The sequence below is a fragment of the Salvelinus fontinalis genome, chromosome 19 (assembly GCF_029448725.1).
Source record: "Salvelinus fontinalis isolate EN_2023a chromosome 19, ASM2944872v1, whole genome shotgun sequence".
Classification (NCBI taxonomy): domain Eukaryota; kingdom Metazoa; phylum Chordata; class Actinopteri; order Salmoniformes; family Salmonidae; genus Salvelinus; species Salvelinus fontinalis.
The window spans coordinates 4,271,721-4,289,707 of record NC_074683.1 but is presented as its reverse complement, the minus strand read 5'-3'; the positions used below and the strand labels follow the sequence as shown (position 1 = coordinate 4,289,707).

At 41.4% G+C, this 17,987-nt stretch overlaps 1 protein-coding gene across 3 annotated transcripts in view; it reads right to left on the bottom strand.

The window, feature by feature from the left end:
• Positions 1 to 68: 68 nt before the first annotated feature.
• LOC129816165 (neuronal membrane glycoprotein M6-b) overlaps positions 69 to 17,987 on the bottom strand; it is a 52,671-nt gene continuing 34,752 nt past the window's right edge. For 2 of the 3 annotated variants that reach the window (XM_055870402.1, XM_055870401.1), the window contains exons 2-7: positions 9,322 to 9,508; positions 6,587 to 6,743; positions 6,138 to 6,306; positions 5,510 to 5,583; positions 4,964 to 5,029; positions 69 to 2,722 (exon numbers count right to left, since the gene is read on the bottom strand). In XM_055870402.1, coding sequence (XP_055726377.1) covers positions 2,573 to 2,722; positions 4,964 to 5,029; positions 5,510 to 5,583; positions 6,138 to 6,306; positions 6,587 to 6,743; positions 9,322 to 9,508 — 803 coding nt within the window. In that variant the 3' untranslated portion in view covers positions 69 to 2,572. Of the gene's footprint in view, positions 2,723 to 3,126; positions 4,332 to 4,963; positions 5,030 to 5,509; positions 5,584 to 6,137; positions 6,307 to 6,586; positions 6,744 to 9,321; positions 9,509 to 17,987 lie in introns of those variants that run through there. The other variant, XM_055870404.1, reaches the window with a different exon arrangement.

The window sequence follows — 17,987 nt, the reverse complement described above, 5'->3', positions numbered from 1 at the left end:
GTGTGTGTACCTTGACATTAGGTTCTATGCCCATTAGACATGGAAAATAAATGCAATACATAATTGAGTGGAGTTCATTTTTCTTTATTTTCATAAAAACAGTTAACAGGCTTGTTGAGAGAGAGATGTCAGAGGGGATCCCAGTCAGACAGGATGTTGGATTGGTGTCCTCCTGGTGATTGATCAGTAGCCATTTTGATTTCTATAATTTTTTGGTACGTTATACACAGGAAACACTGTATAATGAGACTGCATGATCAAAGACATTCACTTCACATCAGTCATCTTCCTGCAGGCCGCTTTTGCATCTGTTCTACAATATTTCTGAGACCGCTTTGTTCACAAAACAAGATGTTTTCAATCAAGAGTTACAGTGGCATAAACTTTGGCTGAACCGTATTCCATTCATGGTCAGATTGCCATTTTCAATTATATGGTGATGAGTGATGATTAATATTCATAATACTGTGATGCATTAAGTATCATCTGAAATAAATTCACAAGGAAGCCCTTGACACTCATAGAAAAAAATGGGGTACACTATTAGGTTACAAAATACTATAGAGGATTCACATACGTCAGACTTGGAAACACCTAGGACTACTATGCCATACAATGGACATACAATGGATTAATTGGTTCTCTTGTTAGAAAAAAAAGAAAGGAAACAGGCAAACACTGCCTACGATAGTTGTCAGTACATATGACTACACATCACCTGTATCACTGCAGAAACAGCTTTCTCCTTCATGCAGTAATGAATTAACATCAATATCCCTGTGTCTTCTCTACGTAAAGAAAAAGATTACATCAGTACTTGTCAGTATTTTAACAATTGCAGGTCAAAAACAATGCTGAGATTCAATTCAAGAGGTTTTGAAACTTTTTTTCTTTTTAAGTGGTTATATATTCAATAAAAAAACAAGATTGAAACATCACAAAGATTCCTGACTTGTAACATCTTTACATTGTACACATACAAGCACAGATTTTGTTTGTAGATCCACATCCTAAGACTGAGTTAGCCTGGATGTAGAAGGGATAACATTCACACATTTTACTTGCACTGTCTAAGTTGTAAGGTCTGCCATGGTAACAAAGCACATCACATTATATCAAATGTTTCGTTACAGACAGTTTTTTTCTCAACCAAGTATAATGGAAGCATCCTGTATCTTGTAGTTATAGGGATGAACATTTAACAATCACAAATGGGAATTTCAAGTCACATGGGAATTTGGAATGAACTGTGGGAGATCATACACTATACAATGGGAAGCATTTATTCATCCCAACAATACTTTGGATATACAAGCCCCTCTGTCCAACAGGGTAGTATACCATCCTCATGCTCTATTGTCAAATTTGACATTTATTTTTCATCTCACAAAGACATTAACCATGACATTTTAAATTGCTCCATTTAAAAAATAAAAATAAATGATACTAATTATTACCCATGGCATCACACTTTGGTGATGTATTAAGATGAAATATATTTTGGTCAGTCTAACAGTAGAATTGTTATTGGCACCATTCACTTGCCAGAGTTTTTTTTTTAAGTCTAAGAGAAGAAAAAAAAACCTTAGCATGTATTTTAGTGTAAGGGATTCCTCCCTTCCAAAAGCACTAAAACTAAAATCTGAAACCACCACAGGTTCGCTTACAGTCACATGGGCACGTGGTTAAGTAAAATACCTATGTATGTAGATAAAGTGTACCTACGTAGGCCCACTATTGTACACCTGAGGGAATTAGTATTTTGCATCATTATTTATGTACGTGACGAATGTAACTAGAATTAGCATACCTATTTAAACTAAATGTCAGCCCTAAAATAGGAAAACTACTATCAAGAGAAAATGTATCTAAACCTAACATAGTTTCAATGGGCAGAGGGGTAACATAAATTGTCAATGAAGCCAACAAATGCATGTTCTGTTCTACAATGGAATGTTGTTGTGCCTTCATATTTCTCTTCCTTATATTCTCTCCATTCAAAGCCAGGAAGACCAAACTTGTGTGCAATTAAAAACAACACATTGCACTACTTTAATATAACTGATTTTGTAAGGCGTTTCATGTTGTGCTATGAAGTGTTATCAAAACTGCATCTTTGATTAAAAAAAAGTCTGATTCTCTTCTCGCTGACACGAACTTCCTGCTCTCCCTTATTCATAAATGGCCAACAGTCAGGCCAGAATCATAACAGAACACTCTAAAACAACTTTCACTATTTCTTTACGTTCTTGTCTTAGAATAGTGCAATGTTTCAAGCTTCACCAGCAAAGACTGATTAGGAAGAAAGCAAAAAAAGAACAGATCAAAATAATTTTTCAAATCTGCATATTTTTCTTATTCGACAATTAGAAAAATAAAACAAAAATATATTCACATACAAAACAGAGGTTCCGACACGTCTTGGTTAGTTAGTTGCAGAAAGCGACATTGATGCTTTAGTTTGTTAGGAGCTGTATTACTGCGCTGCGTGAGGGCAGCTGGCAGGTTACAGGAGGTGTGTGTGTGTGTGTGCGTGTGTGTGGTGTCATAGAGGTGGACGAGGGCGTAATCCTTATGTGTAGGAATTGAGACATTCCTTTGAGCGAGACGTGATGTCGTGCAGCTCCTGCTCTTCCTTCATTTTGATGTCTTGGTAGGCATGCATGTGACTGGCGTCCTTTAGGTAGGCCCAGTTTGCTGAGAGAATCATGAGGAAGTGGATCTGGAAGAGAAGGGTGAGGGTGGATGGCCGGTGAGCATGTCAAGATGCAAAGCAGGCTACAGGAGTCAGAGCTACGTCACACACACATATAACACAACGTTAAGCTGACAACAGACAAACCTGCACAGTAACGTTATATCATTATCAACGCAACTAACATTACTATTACACCATGAACAAACCATACTACAGAAGAGACATTTTAAAGGGGAGAGGAAGGGGAGTGGGGTTTGAGGTTTTGCGTGCAAGCTTGATGAGGATGGTGGTTAATGAAGGTCAGAGGTTAGTGGGAAATTAGATTGAGACATGAGATGGAGTCAACCTTATCTTCCTGTGTTCTGTCACTGGTACTGTTCTTAGTTAGTGTCTGTCTTTCATTTGACAATAACATAGACCAATAGGGATATTTTGTACACAAAGATTGTTTATTTTGTATAGAAAGAGAATAATAACTACAGTATTCAAAAATCTTAGGAAATAATTAAATATTTAAGAAATATGGAATATAAGTAATCATAAACAGATTAAGTAATACAAAAAAACTACAAGTACGCATGCAGGCTCAGTGTTAAAAAACAACAACAGCGTCTCTTTAAACAACTGATTGGCAGTTTCTGGATGAGTCAAAGAAAAAAGAATTAAACAAAACATGAAACTATCAGCTGAAGCTAGGAAGGCATCAGATTGCATAAAAAAATCACATTACTCCTCTAAAATAGGAAAACCTCCTTTATAAAATGTATGAAGTCATAAACTGAGGCTATATACCTTGAGCAAAAATATACCCCTGGTACTGCCCTAACCATTCAAAATACTAGTTATATGCGCAGTTATTTTTGAAGTACTACTGTACAACACTGTTCATCTTGTCTATGTCATCTTACAGATGAAGTGTCTATATCATGATACGAATTAGGAGCTAGTTTGTGACAGAAGCTTGTAATACTGACAATTCTCTATGTAACACTTTGTGTCTTGCACCAAGAAAATACAAAAGTACACATGATCAAACCGAAAACATGAATGGGGAAAGGGCACTATGCCAAGGCTGGCTGGTCCTCGGACAAATTGACCACCAATAAAAAACAAATACTTTTTTTCACCCCGAATGTAAGAGCGATAGTCATAGCACTGAATACTGTATTGTCCTCAGATTAAGTGTGTTTTGTTTTCCTCCTCCAAGCCTACTCTATAGCTTGAGTGCTATTCATTTAAGGGAGTTATTACTGATTTAATGTCCTTATAAGATCTTAACATGACCTGGAGAAAAGCATAACCCTGCTAACTATACACCACCCCATTCTGAAGACAACTCTCCTCGGGTACCATTGAACCTTCCGACAGGCCTATCCCTGGATATCAAATGCTAAAGGACGCATACACTCAGTTATTTACGTTTTAGGTGAATACTAATGGGGAAGATGTTTTTGTCTATGTTCTGTTGGTTTTTAGTTCATGTAGTAAGTGGCTGCTGTCTCTACTCAGTGTAGTGTCATAGACTGTGCTGTGCTGTGTCTCTGAACACCAGTTAAAACTTAGTGCAGCAGTCTTCTCGACTCTTAAACTTCAAAACGGCAAAGTTATAAGTGGTAGCCATCATGTAGATCAGCTGGTGGAAGAGAACAGAATACAGGCGGTAAGAGAACACTCCAGGAACGTGCATGGCTGCCATATTGGCAACAACTGATCTTTCAACGTTCACATTTTTACTTGTAAAAAAATAAGTATTAGTCAAATATTATTGTTTATCACTTTCAGATGTGAGTTAAGTAGAAACGTATGAAACTATCTTTGGAAGCAATCAGAGAACAAAATGGTCTCCATGGCCTAGACAGAGAATTTTCCTCTACTATCATACTCATTGTTTTCAAAACACCCAAGATGGGACTCTTTGGAAATGGGGTGCCCTTAGTTCAAAGCACTCTGATTTAGTCTACAAATGTTTATATCCTAACAGAGATTCTCCTTGATACTGTATAAACATTGCCAAGGCAAGTCTCCACCCTGTTTCCTTTTTCCTATAATAAGACTGGGGCCAGGGGCATCTACGGAGATGGTTTACAGCGAATGGGATTGGAGATGTGGAAAAGCCTATGTGTAATCTGCTTTACAGAGGTTACATAAACCATATGGGAAATGAGGAGAGTAGCACTGGATTCATGATCTACAGTCAGATACAAACCGTGCAAGGATAGACTGAGTGGGAGGATGAGAGAGAGATAGCGAGAGAGGTGAGCTTACCAGAGCAATGACGGTGGCCCCGGCTCCAGCGCATGCTACAATGTACAGGTGGTAGGACAGGTAGAACTAAAAAAGACAAGAAAAAACAATGATTTATGTGAATGAACATAGTAACACAGTACAGTAACTTACATTTACATTTGAGTAATTTAGCAGAAGCTCTTAACCAGAACGATTTACAGTTAATGCATTTATCTTAAGATAGCTAGGTGAGACAACCCCATATCACAGTCATAGTAAGTACATTTGTCCTCAATAAAGTACCTGTCAGCAAGTAAAAAAAGACAAGTACGAGTGTGTTCAAGAAAGGAAGGGGTGTTTTTTTGTTTCGTTTTTTTAACACATTGTGAATACAATTTGTTGCGCCTTTGTGGCCCCCAAACACTTAATATAGTTGTGAGCGCATGCCTCTCAAAGTAATGACACCAAATAATAGACAGTATGTCACCTGTGAATGAATGTCTCCAAATTAGAGGGGAGAAGCCCTACCTCACTAGTATTACAGATGTGAATGAATGTCTCCAAATTAGAGGAGAGAAGCCTTACCTCACTAGTATTACAGATGTCTCCTAGTGTGGACCCACAAGCCTTGCCTGGTGTAGCGTTCCAGGGGATGATACCTGCAGACAGTCGTTAAAGGTTAATATTTACACTGAGCAAATTCTTCACATCATGTCTTCATAAAACGTGTTCATATAAATCAGATAGTCATGCAGTAAACGAATCAGAGTAAACTCGTTAATGGCCCATAGTCACATATCACATTACAATTTACAGAATGGTTGCAACTTCAAATCACCATTAAAATGTCATAATTGGAGAGTTGAGTGTATTAAAGCTGCTAAACGCGACACACTGAACATTATGATGATTATTGCTGCTATAAAACTCTGCCTGAGAGGAGACAGGGAGGCAATCGAGCTGTAGAAAAGATGCCACACGTGGTTTGTTATCCTATTCGTTATTTATCCCACTACCATCTTGGCTCTCAGCCACTATGGTGAAATAAGGGTCATATTCAGTAAAGCACACCGTAACAGAACGTTTAAAAGAAAACGAAAATATACATTTCTTATTGGACAAGTTTAGGTAGTCCCTCCTTAATTTCAGTCTGTTTTCTTTCACATGGTGCCTAATGAAGATGACCCTGACTGTGACTGAGGCATTCTCTTACCGTACTGACGGACGTCCACGCAGATAGAGTCCACGTTGGTGAAGTTGGCGACTGGTGACCTCATGGCGGCACAGGTGGACCACATGTTGTAGAAGAGGAAGACGGGCACGGCGGAGAAACCAAACACTCCCAGCCAGGCAATACCCAGGATGTAGGTCAGGAACACAAACTGAGAGGACACAGACACACACACACACACAGACAGACAAAATTACACAGCATCCTATTAGCATTAGGCAGAACGGAATCATAAACATAAACATTTTCGCAGCCTATTTGACGAGTAGGTCATGTGGGAGAGACTGTTTATGTGTCCAATTGCAACAATATTTTCTCATTATGACAAAAGGGTTTGATAGCCAGTCGAGACTGCAGTGAGTTGGTTATTTGTGTTTTGTGTAAGTTCAGTTCATGGCAATCACAGTCCAGTGGTGTTGATAGTGACGTACCATCCCACTAATACAGCGCCCGCAAATGGTGGTCTTGAACTCGCTGTGCAGCTCCTTGACAGCGCTGGTGGTGTAGAAGCCCTCGGCCAGCAGGATGATCCCATAGAGGAAGAAGAAGGAGGCGATGCCATAGATGACGTACTGCATCAGTTGTATTCTGTATAGGAGCAAATCACACATAAACCATCTCAGTGTCCTGTGTGTGATCAAAGGCACAGAGCTGAATTAGTTTACATTAGTCTTGGGTTGGAAAACTGCAACCTATACCAATCATTCTGTGAAAATCTTGAAATCATTAACAACTTTGGCTGATGAACTGTAAACAGATGTCTTCGAGTGGAGGATGACTGTCTCAGTTTCCCAAAAAAGGGAGAAACAGTCCCAAACCCTTAACACAGCCTGGACAGATAACAGGGGATACATGACTGGGGAAATAATCTGCTAAAAGACCGATCGGCCTGCTAGACATCTTTAATTAAACAGTGCACTCACAGAGACTCCCCTTTCAACCTCAACACAAAACACATGCTCTGTCCTGTCCTCTCTCTCCTCTGTTTTTCTCCTTAGACTAATGGATCCAGATAAGAAGAGCTCCATATTAGGCATTGTCTACAGGATGAGGTTCAGACAGGGGATATTATCAGTTAAAAATAGTCGCAGTGATGAGCTCATTGAAGAAAGAACATATCTATATAAAAGTACTTGTAATTTATGGATTGGGCTTATCTATGCTTACACTAGGAGGCTCAGCTTATTTGGATAAAGGGGTTGATGTACAAGTCAAAAGTTTGGACACACCTAATCATTCAAGAGTTTTTATTTATTTTTAATATTTTCTACATTATAGAATAATAGGGAAGACATCAAAACTATGAAATAACACATATGGTATCATGTGGTAACCAAAAAAGTGTTAAACAAATCAAAATATATTTTAGATTCTTCAAAGTAGCCAGCCTTTGCCCTGATGACAGCTTTGCACACTCTTGGCATTCTCTCAACCAGCTTCACCTGGAATGCTTTTACAACAGTCTTGAAAGAGTTCCAACATATGTTGAGCACTTGTTGGCTGCTTTTCCTTCACTCTGCGGTCCAAGTCATCCCAAACCATCTCAATTGGGTTTAGGTCGGGTGATTGTGGAGGCCAGGTCATCTGATGCAGCAATCCATCACTCTCCTTCTTGGCCAAATAGCACTTCTACAGCCTGGAGGTGTGTTGGGTCATTGTTCTGTTGAAAAACAAATGATAGTCCCACTAAGCGCACACCAGATGGGATGGTGTATCGCTGCAGAATGCTGTGGTAGCCATGCTGGTTAAGTGTGCCTTAAATTCTAAATAAATCACTGACAGTGTCACCAGCAAAGTACCCCCACACCATCACACATCCTCCTCCATAATTCACGGTGGGAACCACACATGCGGAGATCATCCATTCACCTACTCTGCGTGTCACAAAGACATGGCGGTTGGAACCAAAAATCTCAAATTTGGACTCATCAGACCAAAGAACAAATTTCCACCGGTCTAATGTCCATTGCTCGTGTTTCTTGGCTCTTCGTCTTCTTATTGATGTCCTTTAGTAGTGGTTTCTTTGCAGCAATTTGACCATCAAGGCCTGATTCACGCAGTCTCCTCTGAACAGCTGATGTTGAGATGTGTCTGTTTACTTGAACTCTGTGAAGAATTTAACTTATCCTCTGCAGCAGAGGTAACTCTGAGTCTTCCTTTCCTGTGGCGGTCCTCATGAGAGCCAGTTTCATCATAGAGCTTGATGGTTTTCGGAACTGCACTTAAAGAAACTTTCAAAGTTCTTGAAATTTTCCGGATTGACTGACCTTCATGTCTTAAAGAAATAATGGACTGTCGTTTCACTTTGCTTATTTGAGCTGTCCTTGCCATAATAAGGACTTGGTCTTTTACCAAATAGGGCTATCTTCTGTATAGCACCTGTACCTTGTCACAACACAACTGATTAGCTCAAATGCAATAAGAAGGAAAAAAATTCCACAAATTAACTTTTAACAAGGCACACCTGTTAATTGAAAAGCGTTCCAGGTGACTATGTCATGAAGATGGTGGAGAGAATGCCAAGAGTGTGCAAAGCTGTCATCAAGGCAGCAGGGTAGCCTAGTGGTTAGAGCGTTGGACTAGTAACCGAAAGGTGGCAAGATTGAATCCCCAAGCTGACAAGGTAAAAAACTGTCGTTCTGCTCCTGAACAAGGCAATTAACCCATTGTTCCTAGGCCGTCATTGAAAATAAGAATTTGTTCTTAACTGACTTGCCTAGTAAAATAAAAAAAGGCGGAGGGTGGATACTTTGAAGAACTATGAATATAACACATTTTTGGTTACTACATGATTCCATATGTGTTATTTCATAGTTTTGATGTCTTCACTATTATTCTACAATGTAGAAAATAGTAAAAAATTAAGAAAAACCCTAAAATGAGTAGGTGTGTCAACTTTTGACTGGTACTGTAAGTGGGAAAAAATGTGTTACGAGATATCGCTGTAGACATATAGTCACTGTGCTACTGCAGATAGCATCAGGATGTATAGGTTTTGGGATGAGGTGGGATCCAATAGTATCTAATTGCTGCTCGACTCTGACCATACAGTAGAATACTTATGGTTAGCCAGACCCTACTTCTAGATCGTGTTTCATGGTCAGGTTATGGTCTACAAATCCTAACCATACTCATGGGGTCAGTATAAAGAGGTGCGGTCACTCACACGTCGGTCAGCATGGCGTGGTCAGAGGTGATCTTGGAGAAGTGGTTCTCCAGGATGCTGATGGTGCCGGTGAGGGCCACATGGCCACAGCCACAGAACAGGGCCACGCCAGAGAAACACAGGATCGTAGCCACCAGTGACGCATACGGCACCCCACCTAAACACTTGATGCAGCACTCAAAGCAACCTACATGGAAACACAGATGGAGAGAAACAGAGTGTGAGATCAGTCAATTTATTGAAATCATCATTCATCACAGACTAGTTAAAGTGAAGTTGTTTTCTTTCTGACATTCTCTTTAAATTCTTTGGTGAACTTTTTACTGTAGGCTGCAGTGTAACAGTGACACGTCCATATAAGGAGGTTGTGTTTCACTCTATAATACACAGACGAGCTGAAGTATTGGTGCACAATGCATTTAAATCATATACATAGCCATCTTTGCAGTAATGAGTTTAGGGAGACGTTTCAAGTTCAACTCACTGAAACATTTAAATGAGCTGCTGCATAACCAACGACAGTACAGTAGAGGTCAATTAATTATTCATTATTCATCAGAACTCAATAAGAACATGTACTGACTTTCTCAACCTCCTCCAAATGACCCATCATCACGGAATCCTCATCTACCAATACACTACAAAACAATGAACACACACTGCCAACACACACTCCTCAGAGTGGAGAGTGGAGTGGTATTTTGATGATGAGTGACAGTTGATCATACATTGATTATCATGCTATAATGAGACTGAACGTTACCGTTGCCACTCAGTAGGGTCATCTAGCTGTGTCTGCATTTGCAGCCAGCGAGAGCAGCCTGTCCTGACTATTCATCGCTAGAATTAAAGTGCACTAATGGGAGGCAGACAGGTCACTACTGGGCTGTGGAAGCCAGCCAAACCCTAATGGAATCAATGGCAATTCATAATGGCAGAATTAAGTGACCAGATGAGTTGTACTGTAGAATCCATTTCCTCTACTGCATTATGGTACACAGTGCCTTTGGAAACTATTCAGACACCATGACTTTTCCCAAATTGTGTTAAGTTACAGCCTTATTATAAAATGCAATGAATATTTTTTCCCCCTCATCAATCTACCCCATACTGACAAAGCAAAAACACGTTTTTAGAATTTTTTGCGTATTTATTACAAATAAAAAACAGAAATAGCACATTTACTCAGTACTTTGTTGAAGCACCTTTGGCAGCGATTACAGGATCAAGTCTTCTTGGGTATGACACTACAAGCTTGGCACACCTGCATTTGGCCAGTTTCTCCTATTCTTCTCTGCAGATACTCTCAAGCTCTGTCAGGTTGGATGGGGAGCATCGCAGCACAGCTATTTTCAGGTCTCTCCAGAGATGTTAGATCGGGTTCAAGTCCGGGATCTCGCTGGGACACTCAAGAATATTCAGAGACTTGTCCCAAAGCCACTCCTGCGTTGTCTTGGCTTTTTTTGGTACCCTTCCCCAGATTTGTGCCTCGACACAATCCTGTCTCGGCGCTCTACGGACAATTCCTTCGAACTCATGGCTTGATTCTTGCTCTGACATGCACTGTCAACTGTAGGACCTTATATAGGCAGCTGTGTGCCTTTCCAAATCATGCCCAATCACTTGAATTTACCACAGGTGGACTCCAATGAAATTGTAGAAACATCTCAAGGGTGATCAATGGAAACAGGATGCACCTGAGCTCAATTTCGAGTATCATAGCAAAGGGTCTGAATACCTATATAAATAAGGTATTTATGTTTTTATTGTTAATAAATTTGGTAAAATGTCTAAAAACCTGTTTGCGCTTTGTCATTATGGGGTATTGTGTGTAGATTGCTGAGTTCTCTTTTTTTATATACCCATTTTAGAATAGTGCTGTAACATAACAAGATGTGGGAAAAGTAATGGGTTCTGAATAGTTTCCGAAGGCACTGTAGCCTATTTGGTACAGACGCCAAATAGAGCAGTGCCTCTTTGGTACAGACACCAGCAGAGCAGTTCCTCTTAGACAGACAGTATGTAAACAGACCACAATGTGTTGCCAATAAAATCCACATGTTTGTCTAGAAGGATGTTGTATTTCAAACAGCAGGCTATAGATTTATAGCATAGCCTGGTCCTGGTTGGAGAGTGAGCTGCATATGTGAAGGCCTTACTAATGTGTGTTCCATAAAACTCTATGGATAGATTCAGAGATTCACATTGATTTGTTCAAGTGTGGAAAATTGTGTTCCAGACAACTGTTTCCTCCATTGGATATGGCCTGAATGGAGGCTTACTGTCAGTGGACATGGCATTCAATAAATGCCCAGCCAGGATTTCAGCACAACATAAAAAGCCCATTGGTGCATGTTCTAGAGACTACTCCAATGCAAAAGTCTGAGATAAGAGAGACAAGGCAGAATATGCCTATCGAAATCCAAACTTCTTCCATGAGGTGGGAATCCTGAAAGTGTGTTTGTGTTTGTCCTCTTTCTCTGGCGACAAAGGAAATGAAACATTAATATATTAGAGCCAGAACAGAGCCACTCAATAGTTGTGTGTTAACAGAAAGTTCATCCTGTAGCCTTTTGTGTCACACAGAGGGATAAAAACATTTTTGTCCCAGGGTTGGTGAATAACAGTTTCCATGGCAGCGCATTAACCACAACCCAGTGAGCGTGCTCGAGGCGAGGCGGAGCACATTTCCCACATAGACACACATGGCAGGCAGGACCAGCAGGATATAGAGCTCAACCACAGTGTTGGTCCTCTATCATCTATTACCGTCAGGTAGGCATATGTCTGATCTTGGGGGAAATAAGTTGGCTTTCACTCCAAGTCATGGAGACCATGTGTCATGAAAACCAACCAACCAACCAATTAACACAATCAACCAGTTGTTGCATTACAACCTGTAATTTAAATTGATTTTTATTTGGATTTCATGTAATGGATATACACAAAATAGTCCAAATTGGTGAAGTGAAATGACAAAAATAACTTATTTCAAAAAATGCAAAAATGCAAAAAAAAAAAAATAATAATAATAAACTGAAAAGTGGTGCGTGCATATGTATTCACCCCTTTTGCTATGAAGTCCCTAAATAAGATCTGGTGCAACCAATTACCTTCAGAAGTCACATAATTAGTTAAATAAAGTCCACCTGTGTGCAATCTAAGTGTCACATGATCTCAGTATATATACACCTGTTCTGAAAGGCCCCGGATTCTGCAACACCACAAAGCAAGGGGCACCACCAAGCAAGTCAGGGACAAAGTTCAGGAGAAGTACAGATCAGGGTTGTGTTATAAAATAATATCTGAAAGTTTCAACATCCCACATAGCAACATTAAATCCATTATTAAAAAATTGAAAGAACCACAACAAACCTGCCAAGAGAGGGCCACCCACCAAAACTCATGGACCAGGCAAGGAGGGCATTAATCAGAGAAGCAACAAAGAGACCAAAGATAACCCTGAAGGAGCTGCAAAGCTCCACAGCTGAGATTGTGGTGAATGCACCAATTTGTAAGTCGCTCTGGATAAGAGCGTCTGCTAAATGACTTAAATGTTAAATGTAAATGTAATTGTATTTGTCCATAGGACCACTTTAAGCCGTACACTCCACAGAGCTGGGAATTACGGAAGAGTGGCCAGAAAAAAAGCCAATGCTTAAAGATAAAAATAAGCAAACACATTTGGTGTTCACCAAAAGGCATGTGGGAGACTCCCCAAACATAGGGAAGAAGGTACTCTGGTCAGATGAGACAAAAATGTAGCTTTTTGGCCATCAAGGAAAACGCTATGTCTGGCGCAAACCCAACATCTCTCATCACCACGAGAGCACCATCCCCACAATGAAGCATGGTGGTGGCAGCGTCATGCTGTGGGAATGTTTTTAATCAGAAGGGGCTGAGAAACTGGTCAGAATTGAAGGAATGATGGATGGCGCTAAATACAGGGAAATTCTTGAGGGAAACCTGTTTCAGTCTTCCAGAGATTTGAGACTGGGAAGGGGGATTCACCTTCCAGCAGGATAAAGACCCTAAGCATACTGCTAAAGCAACACTCGAGTGGTTTAAGGGGAAACATTGAAATGTCTTGGAATGGCCTAGTCAAAGCCCAGACCTCAATCCAATTGAGAATCTGTGGTATGACTTAAATATTGCTGTACACCAGCGGAACCCATCCAAGCTGAAGGAGCTGGAGCAGTTTTGCTCTGAAGAATGGGAAAAAATCCCAGTGGCTAGATGTGCCAAGCTTATAGAGACATACCCCAAGAGACTTGCAGCTGTAATTACTGCAAAAAGTGGCTCTACAAAGTATTGAGTTTGGGGGGTGAATAGTTATGCACGCTCAAGTTTTCAGTTTTTTTGTCTTATTTCTTGTTTCATTTCACAATAAAAAATATTTTGCATCTTCAAAGTGGTAGGCATGTTGTGTAAATCAAATGATACAAACCCCCCAAAAATCAATTTCAATTCCAGGTTGTATGGCAACAAAATAGGAAAAATGTAAACGTATGTTTCCCATGCCAATAAAGCCCCTTGAATTGAAATTTAATTGAGAGAGACAGAGAGAGAGAGAAAGAGGGAGGGGAGGGGGCATCGGTGATTAAAGGCCACAAATCCAATCAATTTACCATCCAGTTGATAAGAGGTCCTTTAACAATGGCCTGACCTGGCCTGCTTTCAATTCCCAGAACACATTAGTTAAACTGGAAAGCTATTGTACTGTACTCTACTGTACTACAGTATGCTGTCATGTGACCTCTCTGTCCCCTCAACACTGACTGTGATGCTATTACACCTTGGGGTGCTGTTAAACACCACTCCTCACACACACAACGCTCCTTTTCTCTCCATGGAGAAGCTTAAGGCCTCTCTCCTAAGGTGTTGTGTTTAATTACTCAATAAATCGGAGGTGGTGTTTTCTCAGCTGGAGTAACATTCGCCATGCTGTTGGCTGGATTGTGTGTTACGTCTAACCCTAACCCTGAAACAACACTGGCACCAAGACAGGCCCACTGACATGGTTTAGCGTTTAACCACCACAATAATACCACTCTATTTACATAGAACCACTATAAAGGACTTATTCTTTGGTGCATGAGTCGGAGGAAATTGAAAAAACATAATCTATCGCCTACGCAGATCCTCAATGGGTCCTTCACAAAGGACCATAGAGAGGGCTGTCTGGCTTGACCATCATGCATCATGTTTGCATTATGTGGTATTAATCTCTTCTTATCTCTTCTCATCTCTACAGAGACTCATTCAGTACAGAGGAGTAATAATATCCGGTACTGATTATGGATGTGCGATAGTAGGTCCCCTATGGGTAAGTCGTTTAGCACAGTGATGGGCAGTAAGCTCAGTCTCTCTCACACACATACATAGTGTGGTAGTCTTTCCATGTCAGTGTAGATAGTACACTATGGGACGAGAGCAGTGTTAGCCCTGTAGCTATTTTTGTCCAAATATCAGACTGTGAGAAACACTGTAGAGTCAGAACAATAACTGAAGTCTCCAGGGCCACTAGACAATATTCAGTCCCTGTTTTTGCCATCACGGTCTAGGGCTGTATTCAATCAGGGCTCTATTCAATCTGTATTACTGGAGCGTTACAGAAAGCGCGGTAAAATGTATAAGGTCATTTCCTATTGGGCTGACATTGGCAGCGTCTAGCGGAAGTTAAGCCTTCACTACCGCAGGAACATCACCTTTAAATTTCAAGTGCGCTGTAACACAGAATTTAAGCGATACGGATTGAACGGAGCCCTTAGGCTTATTTGCTCTCCCATTCACCACTTGCAAATTAGAACTTTATCAAAGATAATATTGAAACAACGTTTTCACCAGAGAGCATCTGTACAGGAGTGAGAGTAAATGGGCATACGGTTGTGAGAGGAGTGATGTACAGTGTAAGAACATGTTGACCATCAACAGGTAGTGACCTGGCACCAGGGACTAGATCAGAAACAACACACAAACCCTTCCTGCTGGCTAAACCTGACATACAAGTCAGATCAGAGGATTCTCTATAAACCTCTTCTCTATAAATCCAGCCCTTTATGATACACCAAATATTACAGGATATTACAGGTCTTGATTTCTGTAGTAAAGTCCTCCTCAGGGAGAGAGAAGGGGACTTGTTGACTCTCTCCCTCTGGGTGACACACACACGTAATCACACACAAGATGGAGCCTCCTGGCATACTCCGAATAGAAAACTGTTCCAAAGGAAAATCTAATTGGCCCTCTTCTCTTTGATGACTTTCATATGCTCATAGAGCCTGATTGATATCCCGGTTAAACCACTCCCGTGACTCTCCCTCCACTCATCCCCTCCCTCCTGATTGAAAAGACACAGAGAGGGTGAGGGAGGGAGAGACAGAGACAGAAAGACTAAGCAAGAGTGAGAGAGACTGAGAAAGAGAGTGAGAAAGAGGCAGAAACAGACAGAGAGAGAGAGGGAGAGAGAGAGGGAAGGGAGAGAGAGAGAAAGACAGAATCAGCAAGGGAGAGAGAGAGAGGCAGAAAGAGGGACAGAGGCTGAGGTTAAGTAGGCAAGAGAGCGAGAGACAGTAAGTATTCTGAGAGACAGACAAATAGGGAGACCAGGAGGGATGTGAAAAGCGAGTACAGAACAACTGTGACCATCTGCAGTCACACCATGCCAAACTGTTGAGTCTCTCATTACTCTGGTCATGCTATAGAGACTGAGTCAGAAACACAAAGAGAGATTGAGCCAGAGAGACAGAGAGAGAGACTGCCGTATGGACGGCAGTCAAAAGAGCCCTGACACAAAGAGCCAGTGTGTGTAGCCCCAGACTATTCGTCAAGCAGGAGTCTCAATGGAGAAGGCTCATTCAGAGCAGCTCTGGTCCAGGGCCCTGCTCTTCCAGCCTCTTAGTTTGGACTGGAGCACAGGGCAGGCCAACCACAGAGCTCCATCCTGTCCACCCAGCATGCATTGCGCCGGCCACAAAGCGCGGCGGAGATGGGTGGCAGCCCACTTCACACTCCAGAAGCATCCTGTTGATCTGGGCATCTGACAAGACAAACAGGACTCATCGCCTGTGTCAGATGGCTCATTAGGAGAGACAGAGACAGAGACAGAGACAGAGACAGAGACAGAGAGAGACAGAGACAGAGACAGAGACAGAGACAGAGACAGAGACAGAGACAGAGAGAGAGAGAGAGAGAGAGAGAGAGAGAGAGAGAGAGAGAGAGAGAGAGAGAGACTAGGATTAGAGATAGAGAAATAGAAGGAGAGAGACATTATGTGCGTTTGTGTGTAAAAGAGAGCGTGAAAGAGAGAGAAAGTGATATGGAAGGTGGGGGTGGGAGAGGGTGTTGACCTCTAACCCTGCTGCTGTAGCTCATCCCCATGTTTCTAGCTCCCGACCCCTCCATGGACTCCACTTCCTTCCACATCCACAGCTGGGGCTGCTTCCTCATGCCAGTCCATCCCTCAACACCAGCTGTCACGTGACCCACCACAGCCTGTCAACACCCCCACACAGCCCCCACTCAGACCCTCTCAATACCCAACAGCTGCCTGGGACCCTCTGTGGGAACCGTGGAACCGAGGCTGTCCGAATAAAGCCCACCAGAAAAATCTTGAATCTTTAGGCTGAGCAATGCAGATCATAACAGCTGTTCTCATTATTGTATGGGGATTCTATAACTGCAGACAGGTAGCTATTGCATGAGAAAAAACACTTCCATTGTACACTGAACAAAAATATGAATGCAACATGTAAAGTGTTGGTTCCATGTTTTATGAGCTTAAATAAAAGATCCCAGAAATGTTCTACAAGCTTATTGCTCAGAAATGTTGTGAACAAATTTGTGCTTTGCCAAGATAATCCATCCACCTGACAGATGTGGCATATCAAGAAGCTGATTAAACAGCATGATCATTACACAGGTGCACCTTGTGATAAGGACAAGAAAAGACCACCCTAAAATGTGTAGTTTTAAGGGAGTGTGCAATTTGCATGCTGACTGCATGAATGTCCACCAGAACTGTTGCCAGAAAATGAAATGTTAATTTCTCTACCATAAGCCGCCTCCAATGTTGTTTTAGAGAATTTGGCAGTACATCAAACTGGCCTCACAACCGCAGACCATGTGTATGGCGTTGTGTGGGCGAGCGGTTTGCTGATGTCAACGTTATGAACAGAATGCCCCATGGTGGTGGGGTTATGGTATGGGCAGGCATAAGCTATGGACAACAAACACAATTGCATTTTATCAATGGCAATTTGAATGCAAAAAGATACCGTGACGAGATCCTCAGGCCCGTTGTCGTTCCTCACCTCATATTTCAGTAATGCACGGCCCTATGTCGCAAGGATCTGTAAACAATTCACGGAAGCTGAAAATGTCCCAGTTATTCCAAGGCCCGCAGACATGTCACCAATTGAGCATGTTTGGGATCCTCTTGATCGACATGTACGACAGAGTGTTCCAGTTCCCACTAATGTCCAGCAACTTTGCACAGCCATTGAAGAGGAGTTGGACAACATTTCATAGACCGCAATCAACAGCCTGATCAACTCTAAATGAGACGGTGTCGTGCTGCATAAGGCAAATGGTGGTCACACCAGATACTGACTGGTTTTCTGATCCACACACCTACCTTTTTTCAAGGTATCTGTGACCAACAGATG